This window comes from Trichechus manatus, unplaced genomic scaffold, assembly GCF_000243295.1.
Source record: "Trichechus manatus latirostris isolate Lorelei unplaced genomic scaffold, TriManLat1.0 scaffold00031, whole genome shotgun sequence".
Classification (NCBI taxonomy): Eukaryota; Metazoa; Chordata; class Mammalia; order Sirenia; family Trichechidae; genus Trichechus; species Trichechus manatus.
The window spans coordinates 4,281,867-4,300,956 of NW_004443967.1; the positions used below are offsets into that span (position 1 = coordinate 4,281,867).

General features: G+C 46.9%; 1 protein-coding gene across 4 annotated transcripts in view; it reads right to left on the reverse strand.

The window, feature by feature from the left end:
• Positions 1-194: 194 nt before the first annotated feature.
• The window catches only part of NRAP (nebulin related anchoring protein), a 74,856-nt gene continuing 55,960 nt past the window's right edge, over positions 195-19,090 (reverse strand). For 3 of the 4 annotated variants that reach the window (XM_023729888.1, XM_023729889.1, XM_023729890.1), the window contains 10 exons: positions 18,326-18,424; positions 16,401-16,505; positions 15,785-15,892; positions 14,171-14,482; positions 10,545-10,649; positions 9,455-9,553; positions 7,501-7,605; positions 3,965-4,072; positions 2,107-2,418; positions 928-1,185 (listed from right to left, as the gene is read on the reverse strand). In XM_023729888.1, coding sequence (XP_023585656.1) covers positions 946-1,185; positions 2,107-2,418; positions 3,965-4,072; positions 7,501-7,605; positions 9,455-9,553; positions 10,545-10,649; positions 14,171-14,482; positions 15,785-15,892; positions 16,401-16,505; positions 18,326-18,424 — 1,593 coding nt within the window. In that variant the 3' untranslated portion in view covers positions 928-945. Of the gene's footprint in view, positions 297-927; positions 1,186-2,106; positions 2,419-3,964; positions 4,073-7,500; positions 7,606-9,454; positions 9,554-10,544; positions 10,650-14,170; positions 14,483-15,784; positions 15,893-16,400; positions 16,506-18,325; positions 18,425-19,090 lie in introns of those variants that run through there. The other variant, XM_004374856.1, reaches the window with a different exon arrangement.

Consider the following 19,090-nt stretch of genomic DNA (forward strand, 5'->3'; position numbering starts at 1 on the left):
AGGTCCTAGATAAAGACCAAAAATACAACATTCTCCATTTGCTTTCATACTGTCATTGTTTTAATAGAAGCAGAGTGGGATAGTCAAGTGTGCCATTTTTACAGCTCGCCAATGCTGAAGCCAGGTAAAGGTTGTCTCTGGGGACAAATGGCCTCTCAAGCTTCTCTCCTTAGACTTCGGTGGACGCCACAAGCTCAGTACAGAGCCTTCCTCTTTTTGACATGCAGAACCTCATTGGCATCGGGGTTCACGTCTTCCCAGTGATGATCACTAGTGTCCACAGCCTCTGGCCCCCCCTGCAGAAACCAAGCACAACCTCCCTGAGTTACAACCAAGCTCCTTCCCTACAACAACTGTCTAAGACGCCCCGGAGCTGTTGTTGTTAGTTGTTGTCAAGTCGATTCTGACTCGTGCGCAGAGTAGAACTGCTCCATGGGATTTTCAAGGCGGTGACCTTTCAGAGGCAGTTTACCAGGCCTGTTTTTAGGTGGGTTTGAATCACCAACCTTTTGGCCAGTAGTCCAGCACTTAACCGTTTCCACCACCCAAGGTCTCCAGGAGCATTTAAAATGTTCACTCACCCCGTCCCCTCCCCGTCCCTCCTTCTCCAAGATAAAGGATCCTCAAGGCAGGCATGAGAAAGCAGCAAAGCCAGTCTCTCATTTAGACGTGGCGTCTTTTTTCCTGAACAAAGTCGGGTTCAAAACCCTGACTTTTGCAGCCAGCGAGTCCCTGACCCTTTCTGCGCATGTAACGAGCAAGCAGTCATCAGAGCCTGGCTGCCTTGGCCCCAGATTGATGTAGCCTTGGTAGGTTTGCCTCTGCAGAACTAATGGCTGTGACTTCAGAGAAAACCCTGCAGGAAGTTTAACCCGCATGTCATCTGCCTGGTCATCTCAGACCCATGAAATTAGGCGCCCTGCTTGAGCTGCATTTCACACTTCTTTAGAGACGGCTGACCTTTGGCCAAAAATAAACTTTGAAAAGAAACAATGGGTTTGCCTTTCCCCATAGCCTTGCAGGCTGGGGCTGGGTTTGCAGCTTGCTACTCACGTAAGCGCCCCGGAGAGCAAGGGCCCTGGCGTTGGCCAGTTCTGCAGCCCGCCGAGCCATCTCCACTTTGTAGGAGCCAGGAGGGGTCCAGCCAACACCTCGGGTCAGGTTCAAGTCTGATTTGTACTTGACCTTGGGGGAAGGAAGGAGGCAAGAAGAATAGGTCAGCAAGGCTTGGGGTGGTTTGGACATAGAGTGGATAGGATAAAAAAGGCAGCTGTGAGATGGAGAATATGCTGTTGTCAGTAAAGGCAGACAAGAGGAGCAAATTCATCTTAAGCAGGAGGTCCCTGGCATGGAGGACCCACTGCGTTGTAAGCCAGGCCCATGTGTTGCTGTCTCTCACATCTTGCCATTGAAATAATGTGAGCTGCAATGAGCATGGGGAGTGGAATGGGGTAGGGGTGGGAAGGGAACTGGCCGTGGAGTCAGAAGACCCTGATTCAAGTCCAAGCTGCTACCTTAACTCATCTGTGGCCTTGGGGAAGTCACTTCTCTTCTCTAGACTTGAATTTCCTCCAAGGAAAAGTGCAAAGGGTGGGTTAGATAACTACTAAGATCTCTTAGAAGTAGCACAACATTGTGATCAAGAGCTTGTGCTCTCACATTAAGTCAAATGGGGTTCACATCCCAGATCTGCCACTTATTTGCTGTGTGATCTTGAGTAAGTTACTTAACCTCTCTGAGCCTGTTTCCCCATCTGTAAAATGGGACAGTATTGGGTTTGTTGTGAGGGCTACATGGCACAATGCTTGTTAAGCATTTGGTATACAGCCTGGCCCACAACAGGGACTTGACAAATGGTTGTTGTTGTTGTTAGGTGCCATCAAGTCGGTTCCTAGTCATAGCAACCCTATGTACAACAGAACGAAACACTACCCGATCCTGAGCCTACAAAACATAGTCATTGTTATTATTACTTCTGGTACTAAAGTGTTAGTTGTCTTGGATTCTATCTCAGATAGAGTCTGGGACGTGGACTGTGGGATTACGGCTGCCCCTCATGAAGAGGCACTGGGGAAGGGCTTCGCCAAGGCGGGCGAAAGCACTCACGTCGCTCTGCAGCCGCTGAGCCTTCTGCACGTGCTTCAGGCCCAGCTGCTCTGGGTCGCTGGTGGGCTGGGGCAGGGGCTGCCTGTAGCGCACGTCACTGGCCAGCTGCTGGCTCCACTTGGCTTGGAGGAGGCCGGGCTGGTCTGTACGGCTGTGGAACTGGGATCGGGTCTTGGCAAAGTTCTTCTTGTACTCGTTGTCACTCTGGAGTTTGCTGACACTGACAAAGTGCCTCATCCTCGGGTCGTCGTTGATGCTGCAGTACCCAATCTGCAGACCCCGGTCCCGAAGGAAGGCCTCCTTGTACCGCAACTGCAGGCCAGAGGAACAGATGGGTCATGGACATGCCTCCTTCCCCCTCCCTCCCAACCCCCTGATCCATGGGCTTCTCAGCAGGAAGTCCAACAGTGGGATAAGGGTATAGGCTTTGGATTCCAGTAGACCTGGGGTCTGCACTGGTTCTGTCACCTTCTAGCTGTGTGGTCTTGGGCCAATTACTGAATCTCTCTGAGCCTCTATTTCCTCATCTGTTAAATTGGGAGAATCAGTCTCCACCCCATGGGGACGTTAAGAGGATTCAATGAGATGGAGGCTGAGCGTAGTGTCTGGCATGGGTTGTCTGTGTTCACTGAATGGTTTGTTGATGTTAGGTGCTGTCAGGTTGGTTCTGACTCATCGCGACCCTATGTACGACAGAACGAAACACTGCCTAGTCCTGCGCCATCTCATATTAAGCCCACTGTTGCAGCCACCATGTCAATCCATCTCGCTGAGAGGCTTCCTCTTTTTCACTGAACCTCTACTTTACCAAGCATGATGTCCTTCTCCAAGGACTAGTCCCTCCTTATAACATGTCCAAAGTACATGAGTAGCTACTGATATCCCTGCTGTTGTAATACTCCAATAGGAAGGGAAATGTGTCTATTCTCACCAGAGTCTTCTTCCCTTGATTCTTTCCAGCTTTCAGGAACCTAGCCCAGTGCTCCTCAACTATGTGTAGTGAAGGACCAGTTTCATTTTGTTTTGCTTTTTTCCAATCCATCAAAGATCAACATATGGTCCTACAACGTGTGACTAGTATGTAGTAGTACCATGCATGTTTGAGAACACTCAACTGGCCTTTACTCTGTTCAACAAGATGAATCCACCCATCACAAGCTTGGCTGTCACAATGTCAAATTGCTAAAAATGTTTCTAAATGCTTGCTCTCGATTTCAGTACTTATCTCATCATGGACTGGTAGCGGACAGTTCACAGATGACCACAGACCTAGTGCTGAGGGGCACTGACCTAGTCAATGACATCTTCCTCTTTGATAATAATAGCTGCCATGTTTGAACACCTGCTATGTGCATAGGCTGCAGATCATTTTGTTTTCACACCTACCTCAAGCCCTGGATACAAGTATTAGATCCCTATTTCATAGATACAGAAGCCTGAGTTCAGAGAATTTAGTTAACTCACCCAAGACCACACAGCCAGTTCCTAAGCGACTGAGCCAGGATGAAAACTCCAGTCAATCTAGGGCAAAAGCATAACTTCTTGCTATCCTGCCACTCTACACTTCAGCTAAAAGAAGTCTCTTTATTGCAGATCGACAAACTAAAAGACATTCAATGATTTCTAGGTACACATACACCAACTTCTAAGAGTGCGTCTTTTAATACAACTTTCCCCAATCCCAAATTTCTGACTAAAATCCTAGATAACAAGGCCTATTTTTTCTTTCATCTGGTATATATGTTCAATTTTGGTGCAGAGAGAATCCTGATGGGGTCTTGGTGGTCTGCCTTTCAACACGACTGGGAAAAACACAGCAAAACCTATCGGTAACCCACGGGGAAATGTGAGGTCTTACATCGCTGGCGATCTCTCTGGATGCGCGGGCCGTCTGGAATGGGATGGCGTCCAGCCTGAAGTCATAGCCACCAGCCCGGGTCTGCTCCCATGAGTTTCTGTAGACTTTCTAGATTGGGAAAACAAAGAAATAAGTAAGCCGGGAGTGAGCAGCTCCACTGCTTTGCACGTGGTTGGTTCTCAGCACAAGAGGTTGCTGAACACGTACCCTCTGCCTTGTTAGTCACCGGGATGGCAGAGCTCAGGGCCCCGGGGCCATCCTGGGGACCTGTCCAGCTCCAGGATTGGTGAGGCTGGTCATGCAGGCATCAGCAGGCTTTCTCTGAGCCCCCAACATGAGCCTTAGTCCCTGTTCTTGTGGCCTGTGGGCCAGGCTCATTTGCTACACCCCGTTGGTATCAGAAGGACCTTTCTACTCTGTCTTTGCGTTCAGTTTCAGTGCCTCAGGCTGGCGGCTGCTAGATGCCAGAGTTCACCATTCAAGAACCTTGTTTCTCCCCACATGCTGATAGCGCTCTTCCTTGGGTCTGGAACCCAAGTGTTCAGTAGCTCCATGGACTTCCTAGGAGCCCCCTCAGCCTGGCTTAGAGGCCATGCCCCACACCAACACTATGAAGTAGGCCGCGTCTCATATGCACCCCTGCTGCCTGCACTAAGGGAAGAGCCTTCACCTGAGCGGAATTTATTGTCAAAATCCTGGCCGAATACCTGACCCATGTATTTCATATCTTCCTCTTTCATTTTTTCCCCTTTCAAGTTGTTCTCACACACCCTCTGGGTGTCTGTAATCATAGCCTCTTAGTCCTCAGGTAGACCTGCATCACCGAGAGAGGCATCAAAATCTTCCGTGCCTTCATGTAGCTAATACTTTTTTTTCAAGATAAGGGAATGGCTCCATGAAAGGCGTCATCTGGAGGGCTGTTCTTTATTCCGCTGCAGAGACGGGAGACAGCAGGAGAGAGCAGCCAGACCACATTACCAGAGGATGACAAAGTGAGTACCCCCAGACCGTGCAGATCGCTCATTCATTCCATGAGCTGCAGCAGGTCACGGGGCCCTTAGGAACCTTACCTCTGCTACCTGAAAATGGAGGTCAAGGCTGGGGCTTCTGTGCTCCAAGGGAGTTGGGGGATTAAGCAAAGGGGAAGTGGCAGATGAAAGGGAAAGCAAAGTACCTCCCCCACCCCACTTCTGGGCCTGGAACTAGAGGGACTACAGGTGCTTGGGCCAAGCATGGTGGACCTTATCATCGTTTTCAACTCCAACATCCAATACCACAGACCACAAGTCAAAACCTACTACTTTCAAGGTCCTGGAGATACAGAACCAACCATCACTGGGGTAATCACCTAATGTATGGATCAAAAAAAGAGCCAACATGATTATATTTACTGGGTCACCATTAAGTTGAGCCACCAGGACTGAAAGATACCTGGAAGGGGAGGAACATTCAGGTAATGACACAACAACCAACCCCTTTAGTATCATGCTTCCTGTTTCGGTGGGCCCACAAATATGGGAGTAGCAAATAGACTTAAAATCCTCATCATACCCTGTAAAGAGGACACAGTGGCTTCCTAATAATAGCCACCACACCATATCTGCACTAGGTAACGGCATCAAATTTCGCACAACATCAAACTTCAACATCACCCCACTTTGGTCTCCAATACACCTTGGCTCCAGAGTTGGTTAGGGTCAACTAGAGACTGTGGCCCAAACTGGGGTTCACCCCAAGGTACTGGCTCCCTGTGGCCAGATAACTTCTCCCTGTATACTATTTGCTTGCTTGTGCTCACTTCCTCCCTGAGTTTTTTTATTCTGTTGAGGTTTTTGCCTTGCCACTGGGAGTCTTTAGATTCCGTAGGCTCTTTGATTTGGAACCCTGGGCATTCCTCTTCTTTATCACAGTGGGCACAGTTTTGTCCTCATCCTCACACATTAGAGTCATTTGATTTTTAGTTATTTCAGCTGCCTTACACATCTCAATGGCTTTCTTTGCCCAGGAAGGTCAGTTTCCCTCCACATCTTCCTCACAGAGCACTTGATCCAATTGTGCGTATTCTACACGCCCCCGAAGAAGTGCTCTTTCAAAAGAGGTTCATGAGTTCTCCATATCCGCATACCCTGGCAGCTAATTTCAGCTCTGGGACTCTGCAGAGTGGCATCCCTTGTCACAGGAAAGATGATTCTATCATCAAGCTGGAGTGGCTGTGCTCCTTATACTAGGCCCCAGTGGACTGGTGGTTTTATCCCAGTGTCCATGGCTATGGGCTTCCAATAGTTCCTCAAATGGAGGCCTTGCCTTCCCCTATCCTTGGAGCCTTAATGAGACCCATGTTTTGTCCAAGCGCTGCTGAGGGGGAGGTCCTTCTTCCCCAGATGGAGGTCAGCCCACCAGAGCTGCTGTTCTAAAATTATACCTCTTGCATCCCTCAAAAGCATCAAATGGTCATAATAACTCATATTTACAAAGCACCATTGCATTCACTGCATGGGATCCCACAGGGCTTTACAAACGCAACAAACTAATACACACGCTAACTAGAAGGCACCTCCCGCCAACCCCTGCGAGGCAGCCACCTCCAGGGTGAACAGTAGCAGCTGTTGATCTGCACGGAGCCCCAGGACACAATGGCAAGGCCAGGGAAGGAAGAATGGCCGGACTCTGGGAGGCCCCGCGCTGCCCCAGGCGGACACTCTCGGCCTGTGTTATTCGGATCTGACAGTAGCTTTTGATTCCACCGCCTGGCTACCTGTTATCTGAGGATCACAGCTTTGCCGGCCGAGCAGCCGCCTATTCTATTACAACCAGGGGCATCCAACCCCTGCTAACAACAAGCCTGGATTTAGGAAACAGCTTCTCGGTTATGCACGCAAAGGGCACACATCCAAGGGAAACAAAGGTGCGAGCTGCATTTGGACGCGACGAGCTTCAATTGAGGCATCTTTCCAAACCGCGGGGCGAGATACGGCTGCTCCATCTCCAAAGTTACACTCCTCTGAATAGCTAAGGAGAGGGGTCCAGGAAACAGGCAGAACAGGCGTCTACACCTGCCAGAGCCAGCGGCTGCTCCCGGGCCGTAACCCAGCACACGACGGAGCTCTCGAAGCCATGCCCAGAATCGGCATCTCAGAGCTGGAAGGGACCACTGGCGCCATTTAGCCCAGCCCTCCCCCTATTTCATAGTTGAGGAAACTGAGGTCCAGAGAGGAAAGGGACTGAAAGCACACAGGCAGTTTGTCCCACCGTGAGTGCAGTGTTCTTTCTGTTCCCAGCCCTCCTTCCTCGCATTTTGTTTTAAACGAGTATAATGAGTTTGAAATATGGCAATGGAGATTGATGATGACGGCCCAAGATTGATGTAACTGGCTCCATTGAATTGTACAAGTAACAAATGCTGAAATAGCAAATGCTGTGTTATCTCTCTTTTTACAACAACTAGAAATGACAGTAAAAAAAAAAAAAAATCCAGTGTGGGGACAGATAAGCGTACAAACACAGGCACACGCCACATGACTAACAAGTTCACTTACATCACTCAGATGAAGCGCGTTGAGGCGGGCTCGGGTGAAATCGGGGCGGTCAGGGATCAGGGTGTACCTGTGCAGGGACTCCGCGTCCCCCAACCTGTACAAACGCTGCAGATAAGAGAGGCTCACAGTAAATGTAGAACTGCACTGGTTGAAATCACAGGGGAAAAGGAAGCGTCCTTCCAGAACCTGCCAATGGGTGGAGGGTACCTACGAGGGCCGGGGTCAGGTGAGGTGGCTGCAGTTAAATAGACCCTGTTAAAAATATTCATCGAGATCTGCTCTACCGTGAGTTTCTGTTTATGGGATGGGAAAGTTGGCAACAATTATGGGTGACGGTTGCATGACATGATTTTTACATTGTTAGTTGCCATCAAATCGATTCTGACTCATGGGGACCCCATGTGTGCAGAGTAGAACTGCTTCATAGGGTTTTCAAGGCCGTGACCTTTCGAGAGAAGATCACCAGGCCTGTCTCTCGAGGCACCTCTGGGTGGATTCCAACTGCCAACCTTTCAGCTCGCAATCGAGCACTTAACTGTTTGTGCCACCCAAGGACTCCATAACATGATTAATGTAACTGATGTCACTAAATTGTATACCTGAAAAATGTTGAATTGGCAAATGTTGTGTTATATATATTTTTACTACAATAAAAAAAATTTTTTTAGGAAAAGAAAAGATTTTCTCCAAATGGGCCACAAGCCAACATCCTGGCTGGCCATCCCTATATGTTTTACAAATAATATAAAATGTATGGGTGTTTCAGAGAATATTTACAATTGAGCACTGGACATGCTTTTTACTAGTAACAAAGCCTCACTGCCTTTGTTTAACATTAATATTAACAGTAATAAGAACAACAAGATACAACAGCTACTAACTCCTTTTTATTATAAAATGCTTTAGTACGTGTTCAGAATATTAAAGTTTTCATAGTTACCTGGGTCCCAGGAAGACACAATTGTACATCTCAAGCTATATTTAGAGTGGTGATTTAAGAATTATGAAAAATTTTAGAAAGTGTTTGAGTCTTATCAATTTTTAGAAAAGAAAATATAATGTTGAATATTCTGATTCATTTCCCAGTTCAATGTGGGCTTTGCGAATGTGAATTGGCCAGTACACATTCCGGCTCTCACTGAGGACCGGGCAGCATGGTTGCTGTGTGTGCAAAGTCGAGTCCCTTAGCAATTTCAGGAAAAGAAAAATTTAACATTCCATTTCTCACAATAAATACAGGAAAGAGGAAATGAGGCTAAATTATACAGAGAGTAAAAGCAGAAAGAAGCCTTTAATATTGCTGTTCTTTTTTATTCTAACTTGGTCATGGTAAGCTGTGAATTCTATTGCCATTGATCAACAATCAAAATGTACCTGAGCTTGTGTTCGGTGAGGTATCATCAATAATATTTACCACTATCATTGTTATGATTACTAGCAAAACCATAGTAAGGGACATTTATTGAGCACATGTATTTATTGTTCCAGGCACTTGCTAAAAGCTTTACATGCCTTTATTTATTTAGTCCCCGTTTAATTCATTTAAGCAGCCTTGGTGATGCAGTGGTTAAGCACTTGGCTGCTAACCGAAAGGTTGGCAATTGGAGCCACTAGTCACTCCACAGGAGAAAGATGTGTGGTCTGCTCTGTAAAGATTACAGCCTAGGGAACCCGTTGGGGCAGTTCGATTTTATCCTATAGGGTCGCTATGAGTCGGAATTGACTCAACAGCAACGAGGTGCTTTTTTTTTTTTTTAATTCATTTAATCTTATGAAACAGTTGCTGTCATTACTCTTCCTTTTGAAATGAGGAAACTGAAGTTAGAAGAGCTTAAGTAACTGGCCCAAGGCCATCGAGGTAGTAGACAGTAGAGGCAGGGTCTGCACTCCCATCTCTCCAGAGAGGCACTCCCCACTACTGCGTGCCTGAGATGAGTGAGGAGGAGAAACCCACCTCGCTGCAGTGCTTGTAGCTGCTCTTGGCATGCACCAGGTCTGGGGAGTCGACCACTGTGCTGAACTTGGTGCTGTCTGGCTTCTTACGGTACTTGGTCTGTAAGAAACACAGCCAGACATCATACATTCGTCTGGATGCAGCTTTACGAACCCCACCCACACAGGACCAAATGTGCCAATGATGTTATTTGAAAATTAGTCTCTCTTCTTGGTGGGCACGTACAGTTAGGGGTATGGAAACGTTCCAAGCTGCCTCTGTGATAAGGAACATTCTACAGGTGTTTACTCTCTTGTAGACAGAGGCTACAAAATACCATGGCTCAACTCAATAAAGGAGTTTAGGAGAGAGCAGAATTCAGTACCCATGTGGCCCTGCTTGGACTCTGTCCAAGTAACTTCTCTTATTAAGAAACTGAAGAAGGTAGTGTCAGCTTCCCAGGGATTCCAGGGCAAAGATCCCAAGGCCATCAGTAAGTAGGGAGTTTAGGTCATGCAAATATCCCTGTGTAACTTGGGATATTATCTGAAATCATATAAGAGTCCCTGGGTGGTGCAAATGGCTAGTGAGGTCAGCTGCTAACTGAAAGGTTGGAGGTTCAAATCCACCCAGGGGCACCTCGGAAGAAAGGCCTGGTGATCTGCTTCTGAAAAAAAAATCAGCCATTGAAAACCCTGTGGGGCATAGTTCTACTCTGACACACATCACAAGGGTCACCGTGAGTCAGGATCAACTGAATGGCAACTGGTAGTGGTGTGAAATCATATAACCTCCAGACACTGGACCCTGTGAGTAAATTCAGTAGGTGGGTGGCAAATTTCTTCCCCTGCTTATGGAAGCAATGGGCCAGTTTAGATCATTATTGTACATAATGTATCTATTGGGAACATTCTAATGCATGACTCATCTTTCATTGCCCAATTTGGAATGTGCCTTTAGTTCCAAAGCAATGAATTACTTTGGAGGGAAATCTCGTTCTACTTTGGGATTTGCTTGTAGATGGCCCCGGAAAAATAATGGCAGTCCATCCGGCCTTGGGGCCTCTTGGGAGCCCACCCCATGAGCAGGCAAAGAGGCCGGATGATGGTACCTCGCTGATGAGTTCTCCAGCCTTCTTTGCACTCGCCATCTGTGGGGAGCTCAGCGCCGGCCATCCTGCACCCTTCATGGCCATCAGGTCTGATTTGTAGCGCAACTGCAGGAAGAAAATCATTGGCTTTTATCAGGAAAATGTCTAAGACAATATATTAGGGCATTTCAAGAAGCCCCTGATTTGTAAAAGCATTTGTAATAATGCTTCATCACAGCAGCTTCATTCCGAGCACATTCCACATGTCATCAAGTCAAACCGTTTGCGTTTGTGCATTCCACCAGGAATTAAACAATAGATCACGCACAAGATACCAGAGGCCCCCCGCCAGGGGATGAGCAGGATTCAAAGCAGAAGGTGTGAATGATCACTTAAAGAAAGAGCAGAGATGTGCTCAAGCCTGGGCACTAGCATCAATTATTTTGCTTCCTTCTGGCAGTGAAGTGATTGCCCACCTGCCTAAATAGAAAACTTCTACACACCGCTCAGTGGGTAACAGGGGCTTTGAGCTCCAGGTCAAACGTGCCGTGACTTGGAGAAAATCACTTTCCCGAAATGTGACTCGGTTTCTCTTTATGATACTCAGAGATTGTAACCCCTCCATTCTCATGAAAACACCTGAGGGGCAAGAGACACTCTATAATTTAAATGTATGTGTGTATAAAGGATCCCTGGTGGTACAGTGGGTAAAGCGTTTGGCTGCCAACCAAAAGGTCATCAGTTCGAACCCACCAGTCGCTCCATGGGAGAAAGATGTGGCAGTCTGCTTCCAGAAAAGATCACAGCCTTGGAAACCATATGGAGCAGTTCTACCCTGTCCTACAGGGTCACTGTGAGTCAAAATTGACTTGACGGCAATAGGATCTAGTTGTGTATGCATGAGTGGTAAGGGGCGGGGGCAGGGATCAATTATAGCAGGACTGTAAACACTGGAACAAACTTGGATACAACTGGTTAATCATAAGTACGCCATTTTAACCTTTCCATGCCTCAGTTTACCTCCTCCTCCCACTGCAACTCATTATGATTTGCTTATATTGGAAAACTGGGCTAAGCTCTCTCCTCGTTCTTCATTTTAACGGTCCAGAAGATGGGGGCTACAGCTGAGATGTTATCATTCCTGGGGAGAAAAATAAGTGATGCTTGAAGACAACGGGTCTGATCAAGAATCTCCAAAAATGTTAAATCTTATTACTGTTCCTTGATCCGCCCACCATTACCCACAATGAGGGCAGTCGTATGAATGCTTCTCTTCTTCGCTTGATAGAACTTAAATATTTTTAACAGTGGGGGAAAAAAATCTCTCTAAGGAAATCTCAAGTTTGGATCTAAAGTAAGTTGATGGCATTTCTCTAATTTAGATATAAGCTCTGCTGTAACGCAAAATATCACTCCAGATATCGGCCTCTTGGCCTTTTTAGTTTTCTTTCGTTTAAGGATTCACAGCGTTCCTCACAGCTGGCCTCAAAGAGGGTTCGTGTCTGATCTACTGTCTGCTGGTTAACGTCCCTGTGCAAATTCCACTCTGCTACCCAACTGGGGAAAGGAGACATCACTCAGGTGCGGGACCAGGTTTCAAAACCCCATGTCAGTAAGATGGCTTTTTATACCGCGATCTTTCAGTCTACACCGGCATCGCTTTTGCCTTCCACTCTGATAAAGAACAGAGAAAATGGGATAAATTTCTAAGTCACAGAGAATAATCCTACAGGGCCTCTTCACAGCCGGGCCTTGCTCCTTTCATAAGCGAGATGAAGTGGGGAGAGCTCTTTCAAGTTGCCTTTTGTTGAGCTGAACAGTACGATCGCAGGTAAGTCAGAAAGCAAGATGCAGGTTCCCCAAAGATCTGACTGCGCCTCTGACTCTCTTAAAAATGGATTGTCTATTGATATTGCAGCTTTGACTATTCACGCAGACCCTAAAAACAACACACCAGCACCAAACTTCACAATAAAAGAGGGGGAGAGGAGCGGGGCACTGAGAAGAATCGGCTACCCAAAGATGGCTTCCAAGAAGGATTCTAAGATAATAAAATTCAGTTGCTGTCTAGCTCAACCTACTTCCCCAAATGGCAGCCTCCCTACTTTCCCTCACAAACATAAGGTCTGGAGCCACCTTCAGATTCACACATTGGGGTTTCCTGGCACCCCCATTTTGGAGCATTGCCGTGGCAAATGCAGGTGCTGCAGTGTTCAGCCAGAATTCTAGTCCAGGAAGGATGCAAACCATCACACCCAGGAGGTGGGAGGGAAGGGAAGGTGGGACGTCATCTTCATATTAATAAGAATCGTTAGGATCACTTACATTGTGGAGGGAGTGGTTTGCTTTAGATCCATTATCTCACTCAGTCCTCATACCACCCTGCAAAGGAGGGGCTCAGGGGCAGATTACCCAGTAAGCAAGATAAGCATGGGCTTACTTGTGCTTACTTATTAATTATTCACTACAGATTAGTAAGTAAGCACAAGTAAGCCCTGCTTACCTTGCTTACTGGGTAACCTGCCTGTCAGGGATTGTAAATTTGAAGAGGCTTTGATCCTGGTGGAACGTGCCGTGGGGTTGGGAGAGAGACAGAGTCCAGCCATACCTAGAAGCAGAATCTTTGATGTGCTGAAAAAATGTGAAATTGTTCACCACAGATGATCTGGTAGGCAAGGTAAGCACCATGCTTACTTTTCCTATTGGATAATCTGCCCCTGGAGGGGCTGTTATTGCCCCTGATAGAAAAGTTTTGATGTTAGAATGGTTTCTCAGATTCCCAGACGAGCTATCTGCTGCTATACTCTAGCTACCCCACACCTGGTAAAGAGTAGGCCTCCGCATCAGAGCACCTAGTTTGTATTCCAGCCACCGGGGGGAGCCAAAGAGTACTGAACCAAGACTCAAGCGCTCAGAGCTAGAAGCACCCCTTTGCCTGGTACCGCCTCTATGGTCTTGAGCAAATCATTTCCCTGCCAGCTGTGTGGCCTTGGGTACGTTACTTAGGTTATTGGTGCCTGAGTTGCTACATCTGCAAAAATGGGAGTAATACTAGTACTACCTAGATATTAAATGAGATAAACTGTGTAAAATATTTAAAATAGTGACTGGCTCAGAGTAACCAAAAAAAGCAAACTCATTGCCATTGAGTTGATTCCGACTCATAGCAACCCTATAGGATAGAGTAGAACTGCCTCATAGGGTTTCCAAAGCTGTAAATCTTTACAAAAGCAGACTGCCTCATCTTCTTCCTGCAGAGTGGATAGTAGGTTCGAACCACCAACCTTTCAGTTAACAGCCAAGCATTTAACCACTGCACCACAAGGGCTCGGCCCCGAGTGAGAGCTCTATAAAGGTTATTGTTGTTATTTCTGATGGCGGAACTAGAAAGGAAGCTCCCTGAGTGCAGGCAGTTTTGACTATTTTGCTGACTGCTGTATCCCCAGGGCCTAAGACAGTGCCTGGCACATAGCAGATGCTCAGTAAATATTTGTTGGATGATTAAATGAATGATTCCGACCTGCATAAGCTGAGCAGGTAGTTGTCTGGGGAGTCAAAGCAGCTAAGGGAGAGAACAGAGATTTACACCATGCTTGGTAGGAGGACGAAGGTCGTGGGTGGGCTTGGGCCCTGTAAGGCCCCCTTACCTCACTCTGTAGGGCGTGGGCTTTCTTGGCCCAGGCCAGCTTCAGGTCCTCAGGCAGTGCAGTGAATGCGTGGCACCGTGTCTTGTAGTCATAGTCACTGGCCAGGGCCTGGGCCTTCCTGGCGTGGACCAGGTTCACCATGTCCATGGGCAGGTGGTACTGGGCTTGGGTGCCCACCGCCTCCCTCCGGTACTGACGCTCACTCTGCAGTTGGCCCATCCGCCGGCAGTGCTGGAGCCGGGGGTCGTCATTCACACCGCGGATCCCAATGAGCTGCCCTCGCTCCTTCACGAAGTCATGTCTGTAGAGAAACTAGAAGGGAGGACCAGCCGGTCAGGGGCCCACATTCGGCCTGCTGAAATTCCATCTGTGTTTTCATTGTAGACCCTAGAAAAGCTACCTTCTCTTACACTACCAGTTAGCAGCTGCCGTTGAGTCGATTTTGACTCATGGTGACCCATGTGCGCCAGAATAGGACTGTGCTCCCCAGGGTTTTCAACGGCTGACGTTTTGGAAGGAGATCGCCAGGCGTTTCTTTTGACACACCTCTGGGTAGGCTTGAACCTCTAACCTTTCAGTTAGTAGCTGAGTGCTTAACTGTTTGTACCACCCAGGGACTCCTTTCTTACACTAGAAGGTGGTGATTATAAGATAAACCACACCGGGCTTGGCCTGTGAGCGTGCCTTCCTCCCCAGGAAATAAACAATGAGAATATTGTTCTGTTCTTCCTATCTAATTAAAATCAGACCCTCAGAACCAAAGTAAGGACTCCATTCTCCTTCTATGTCCTATGGCCAAGAGTAATTTATCAGAAAGGGTTAAAGAGAAACATGGGTTTTATCCAGTCACACTTGGCAAAACATTACCATAAGCCCAAAAGACAGAATCCATTTATTCAAAGTCCACATTTTCTGTGATTTGTCTGTGAAAGAGAGAAAGTCACCTTCATGTCCCAAAGCTAAGGACATTATCGACAGAGAGATGGAACACAGCTGGCAAACCCTAACACCAGTGTAGGGAACTGCAGAGAGCAGAGAGTGAGATGAGCTGGATTACAATTTCTATTACAAATTCTCCTTCTACTTCAGAGTGGAGTTGGCAAACAGGCACTTCCACGTTATAAGGGGATCATTTCCTAGACGTTGCAATGAGAAATAAATCATATCTCCTTCCCACTAGAGACCTTCGTCTGAATTTAGCTTCTGAATATTGTTGTTGGTTGTCGTTGAGTCAATTCTGATTTATGGTGATGCCAGGTGTGTAGCGTAGAACTGCACTCCATAGGGTTTTCAAGGCTGTGACCTTTCAGAAGCAGATCACCAGGCCTTACTTCCAAGGCACCTCTGGGTGGGTTCGAACCACCAACCTTTCAGTTAGTAGTGAAGTGCTTAAGCATTTGCACTACCCAGGGACTCCTTAGCCTCCGATTAGCAGAGCCTTTCTTTCCCTCCTTTTGTCAAAGAACCTCATTCATAACTAATATATTCTGCAGGTGACATCCTGTCTCACATGGTTATAGATTTGCTTTAATTCGGGAAAACCAGCTGTAGACAGTGTTTTACATGAAGTTAACAGAAATCAGGCAGGATGGAAGGTCATAGCATTCAACTCACATCACTGGCGATCTCTCCAGAGGCCCGAGCCGCCTGGAAGGGGAGCGCCTCTGTTGTCAGCTTGTAGCCTTGAGCACGGAAATTACGCCAAGACTCCTTGTATTTCGCCTAAAGTAGGAACACATGTAGATCTTCTTTAAAAAAAAAATTACACAAATTGATGAACAAAGGCTCTCCCTTTCATTGCAGTGCAGTGTTCCCAAATCGATTTCTGAAACACAAAAGCTGTCTACTTTCTGGAAAAAATCTCATTAGCACACATGGCACTCAACACATTTGTGCGAAGGTACATTTAACATAAAAAAACAAACAAACACGAAACCCATTGCCGTTGAGTCCGTTCCAACTCATAGCAACCCTATAGGACAAAGTAGAACTGCCCCATAGGATTTCCAAGCAGCACCTGGTGGATTTGAACTGCCAACCTTTTGGTTAGCAGCCGTAGCTCTTAACCACTACACCACCAGGGTTTCCAGACATTTAACATGGGAATCTAAAATACACGCTTAAAAAAGTTTCTGTGGTCGCCAGAAAGGTAACTGTTGTGTTGGTTTCACAGACATAGTTGGAAGCAGTTTTGGAGCATGCCTGAGCTTCAGCAACGAGAAAGGCTTACGTCACTCAGATTGGCCGCGTTGGTTTTCGCACGGGCAAACTCCGGAAGCCCCAAGGTCACGGTGTACTGGTGTCTGGCATCTTCTCCAGCTGCTTTATAGAGGCGCTGCGCAAAAAGAAGTAAGAAAGTAAATGCCCTGCGTTTCTGCAGTGAGGAGGTGCCCGGTGCGCGATTGAGGAAACTGAGTTTGTAAAACATTGTTCGTGGTAGGATAGATCAATAAAGGCAGTCTTTGCTGAGTCAGGTTGAGTAATATAAAAGGAATATGTAAGGAATTGCAATTTGCTTTGCTCCATTATAGGTTGAGGAAAGGAAAATAAATTCAGTAATACTACTGAGGCCGTTCAGATTGTAGACTTTTCCTTTGAGGACACAGCCTAAAGACAATACCAGGACCTGGGGAGTTCAGGAGAAGCTAGGCTTGCTCGGATGTTTTTCGGTTGCCATCTAGTCAATTCCAACTCATGGCAACCCCATGTTTGACAGAGTAGAACTGTGCTCTATAGGATTTTCAGTGGCTGGTTTTTTGGGAAGCAGACGGCCAAGCCTTTCTTCCAAGGTGCCTCTGTGTAGACTCAAACCTCCAACCTTTCAATTAGCAGCCAAGTGCATTAATTGTTTGCACCATGCAGAGACTCCTGCTTGTTGGAATGGAGGTCCCCAAGCCCGGGTGGGTGTCTTTTACTAATGCCTGGATCCTTTCCATTGGTGAACTCACACCAGTGAAGCCCTGGATGACCTCAACCGGTGCAAAACATGTCTTCTAGTGATTAGAAACGGACCTGTGGTTGGTGACTTCCCCAAGGCCAGAGGTCATCACAAGAAACACTGTCACTCTCATAGCATCCAGCTCACACAGTTGGTAAGAAAGGTTAAATCTCAATGTAATTGGTAGCCACCGCACAAGATCGTGAATTCTCTCTCTTTGCATTTTCTGATACCAAGTGGCCGTTTCTGACTTTTCACCTTGGAGTGAGGCCAGTGGCTATTAATATTTGACTATAAATAGCCAATCACAACTGACTCCTAAAAGTTTGAGTCAGAGGAAGAATATGAAATAAAAACTAAAGATAATTCATAATTGAATTATCTGGCCAACCTCACCTCTATTTCAAACCTGTAAGAGAGCCAGTAAGGAGCAGAACCAATAGGAATGGAATGCCGAAATGAGATTTGTTCATGCTAAACTGTGAACTGGGTGAAGGGTGAGCAAGAAGAGGCGGTGGACAATCAAGAAGCCTGACAAACGCTATCTGTATAAACTGTCCTCACACAGCTTAGCCTCCTCCCTGTGATAATCATTCCAAATAACAGTATAGAATCGGTTGGCCAATACTTGCATAAGTAGAACAAATGCGTTACAGACCAGGACTTTTCATACTTTAGTGTGCAAAAGAATTACCTGGGGATCTTGTTAAATGACCATTTGGACTCAGTAGGTCTGGGGCGGGGCCTGAGAATCAGCACTTCTAACAAGCTCCCCCTGCTGGTCTGTGACCACACTTAAGTAGCAAGACTACAGACTAAACCAGATTTCCAACTGGGCCTTCTTTCCTTCCGGAAGATGTTTGCTGTTGTTGTGTGCTGTTGAGTCTATCCCCACTCATTGCGACCCCATGTGACAGAGCAGAACTGCCCCACAGAGTTTCCAAAGCTGTAACGTTTACAGAAGCAGACTGCCACATCTTTCCCCCGTGGAGTGGCTGGCTGGTGGGTTTGAACCACCTACCTTTCAGTTAAGCTGCCGAGCCCTTAACCACTGTGCCACCTAGGCTCCTTTTGGAAAATGTTTAGGCTCACATAATGACATTCTTTTCATTCCAAACCTCCATACGAATCCTCATGTTCTCCCCTCACCCACCACCCCACAAACATACACACCTAGTTTAACAATCTAGCAGTGTTTAAAAACCATGAGATGTTACCTCGTTGGTAATCCGATTGCTGTATTTCGCATGAAGGAGGCTGGGCGAGTCCGTCACAGCTGTGTACTTGAAAGACTGGGGCTGCTGGCGGTATTTACTCTGCATTCACACACAGTAGGGGAATGAGAAGCTCTTTAAATACATTCTTTTAATACGAGTAATAAAACCTCATTGTACAGAGGCTGCTAGTCTGTCACTCTGGAAGCCAATCCATTACCTGCTCTTGTGACCTCAGAACTCAATGGGAAGAAGCAGCAGAGAGGTAGATAGGACAGACTGAACCAGATGTGATCTAGTCCCTTGCCCTGACCGTGAACATGACTATTTAAATTGGAGGTTTGCTCCCGACCTTTGCTCACCGGCGATCCAGAGCTCCTCAGCCGTCATGGGGCAGCAGAAATGATTGTGCAGCTTTAGAAACACACACACCTGCCCACCCCAGGAGACCAGGACTGGGACTAGGTAAATCTCCACTGGGGCCCAGGCATCTGTATTTTTGAAAGCTCCAAGGGGGTTCTGATACACCACAAGGTTTGGAAACTACTCACTTTAGAGATTAGTTTGGAAAAGCAAAGCAGAAAGCTAAACTTGAACTCCTACAGTAAAGCCAATTCTGCTTTCCCAGAGCACCTAATCAATGCATAAGCAGATCAGTCTTGTTGGTGTCCTCAAGTCAATTCCGACTCACAGCAGCCCTATATGACAGGGGAGAACTTCCCCACAGGATTTCCTAGGCTGTAATCCTTATGAGAGCAGATCACCAGG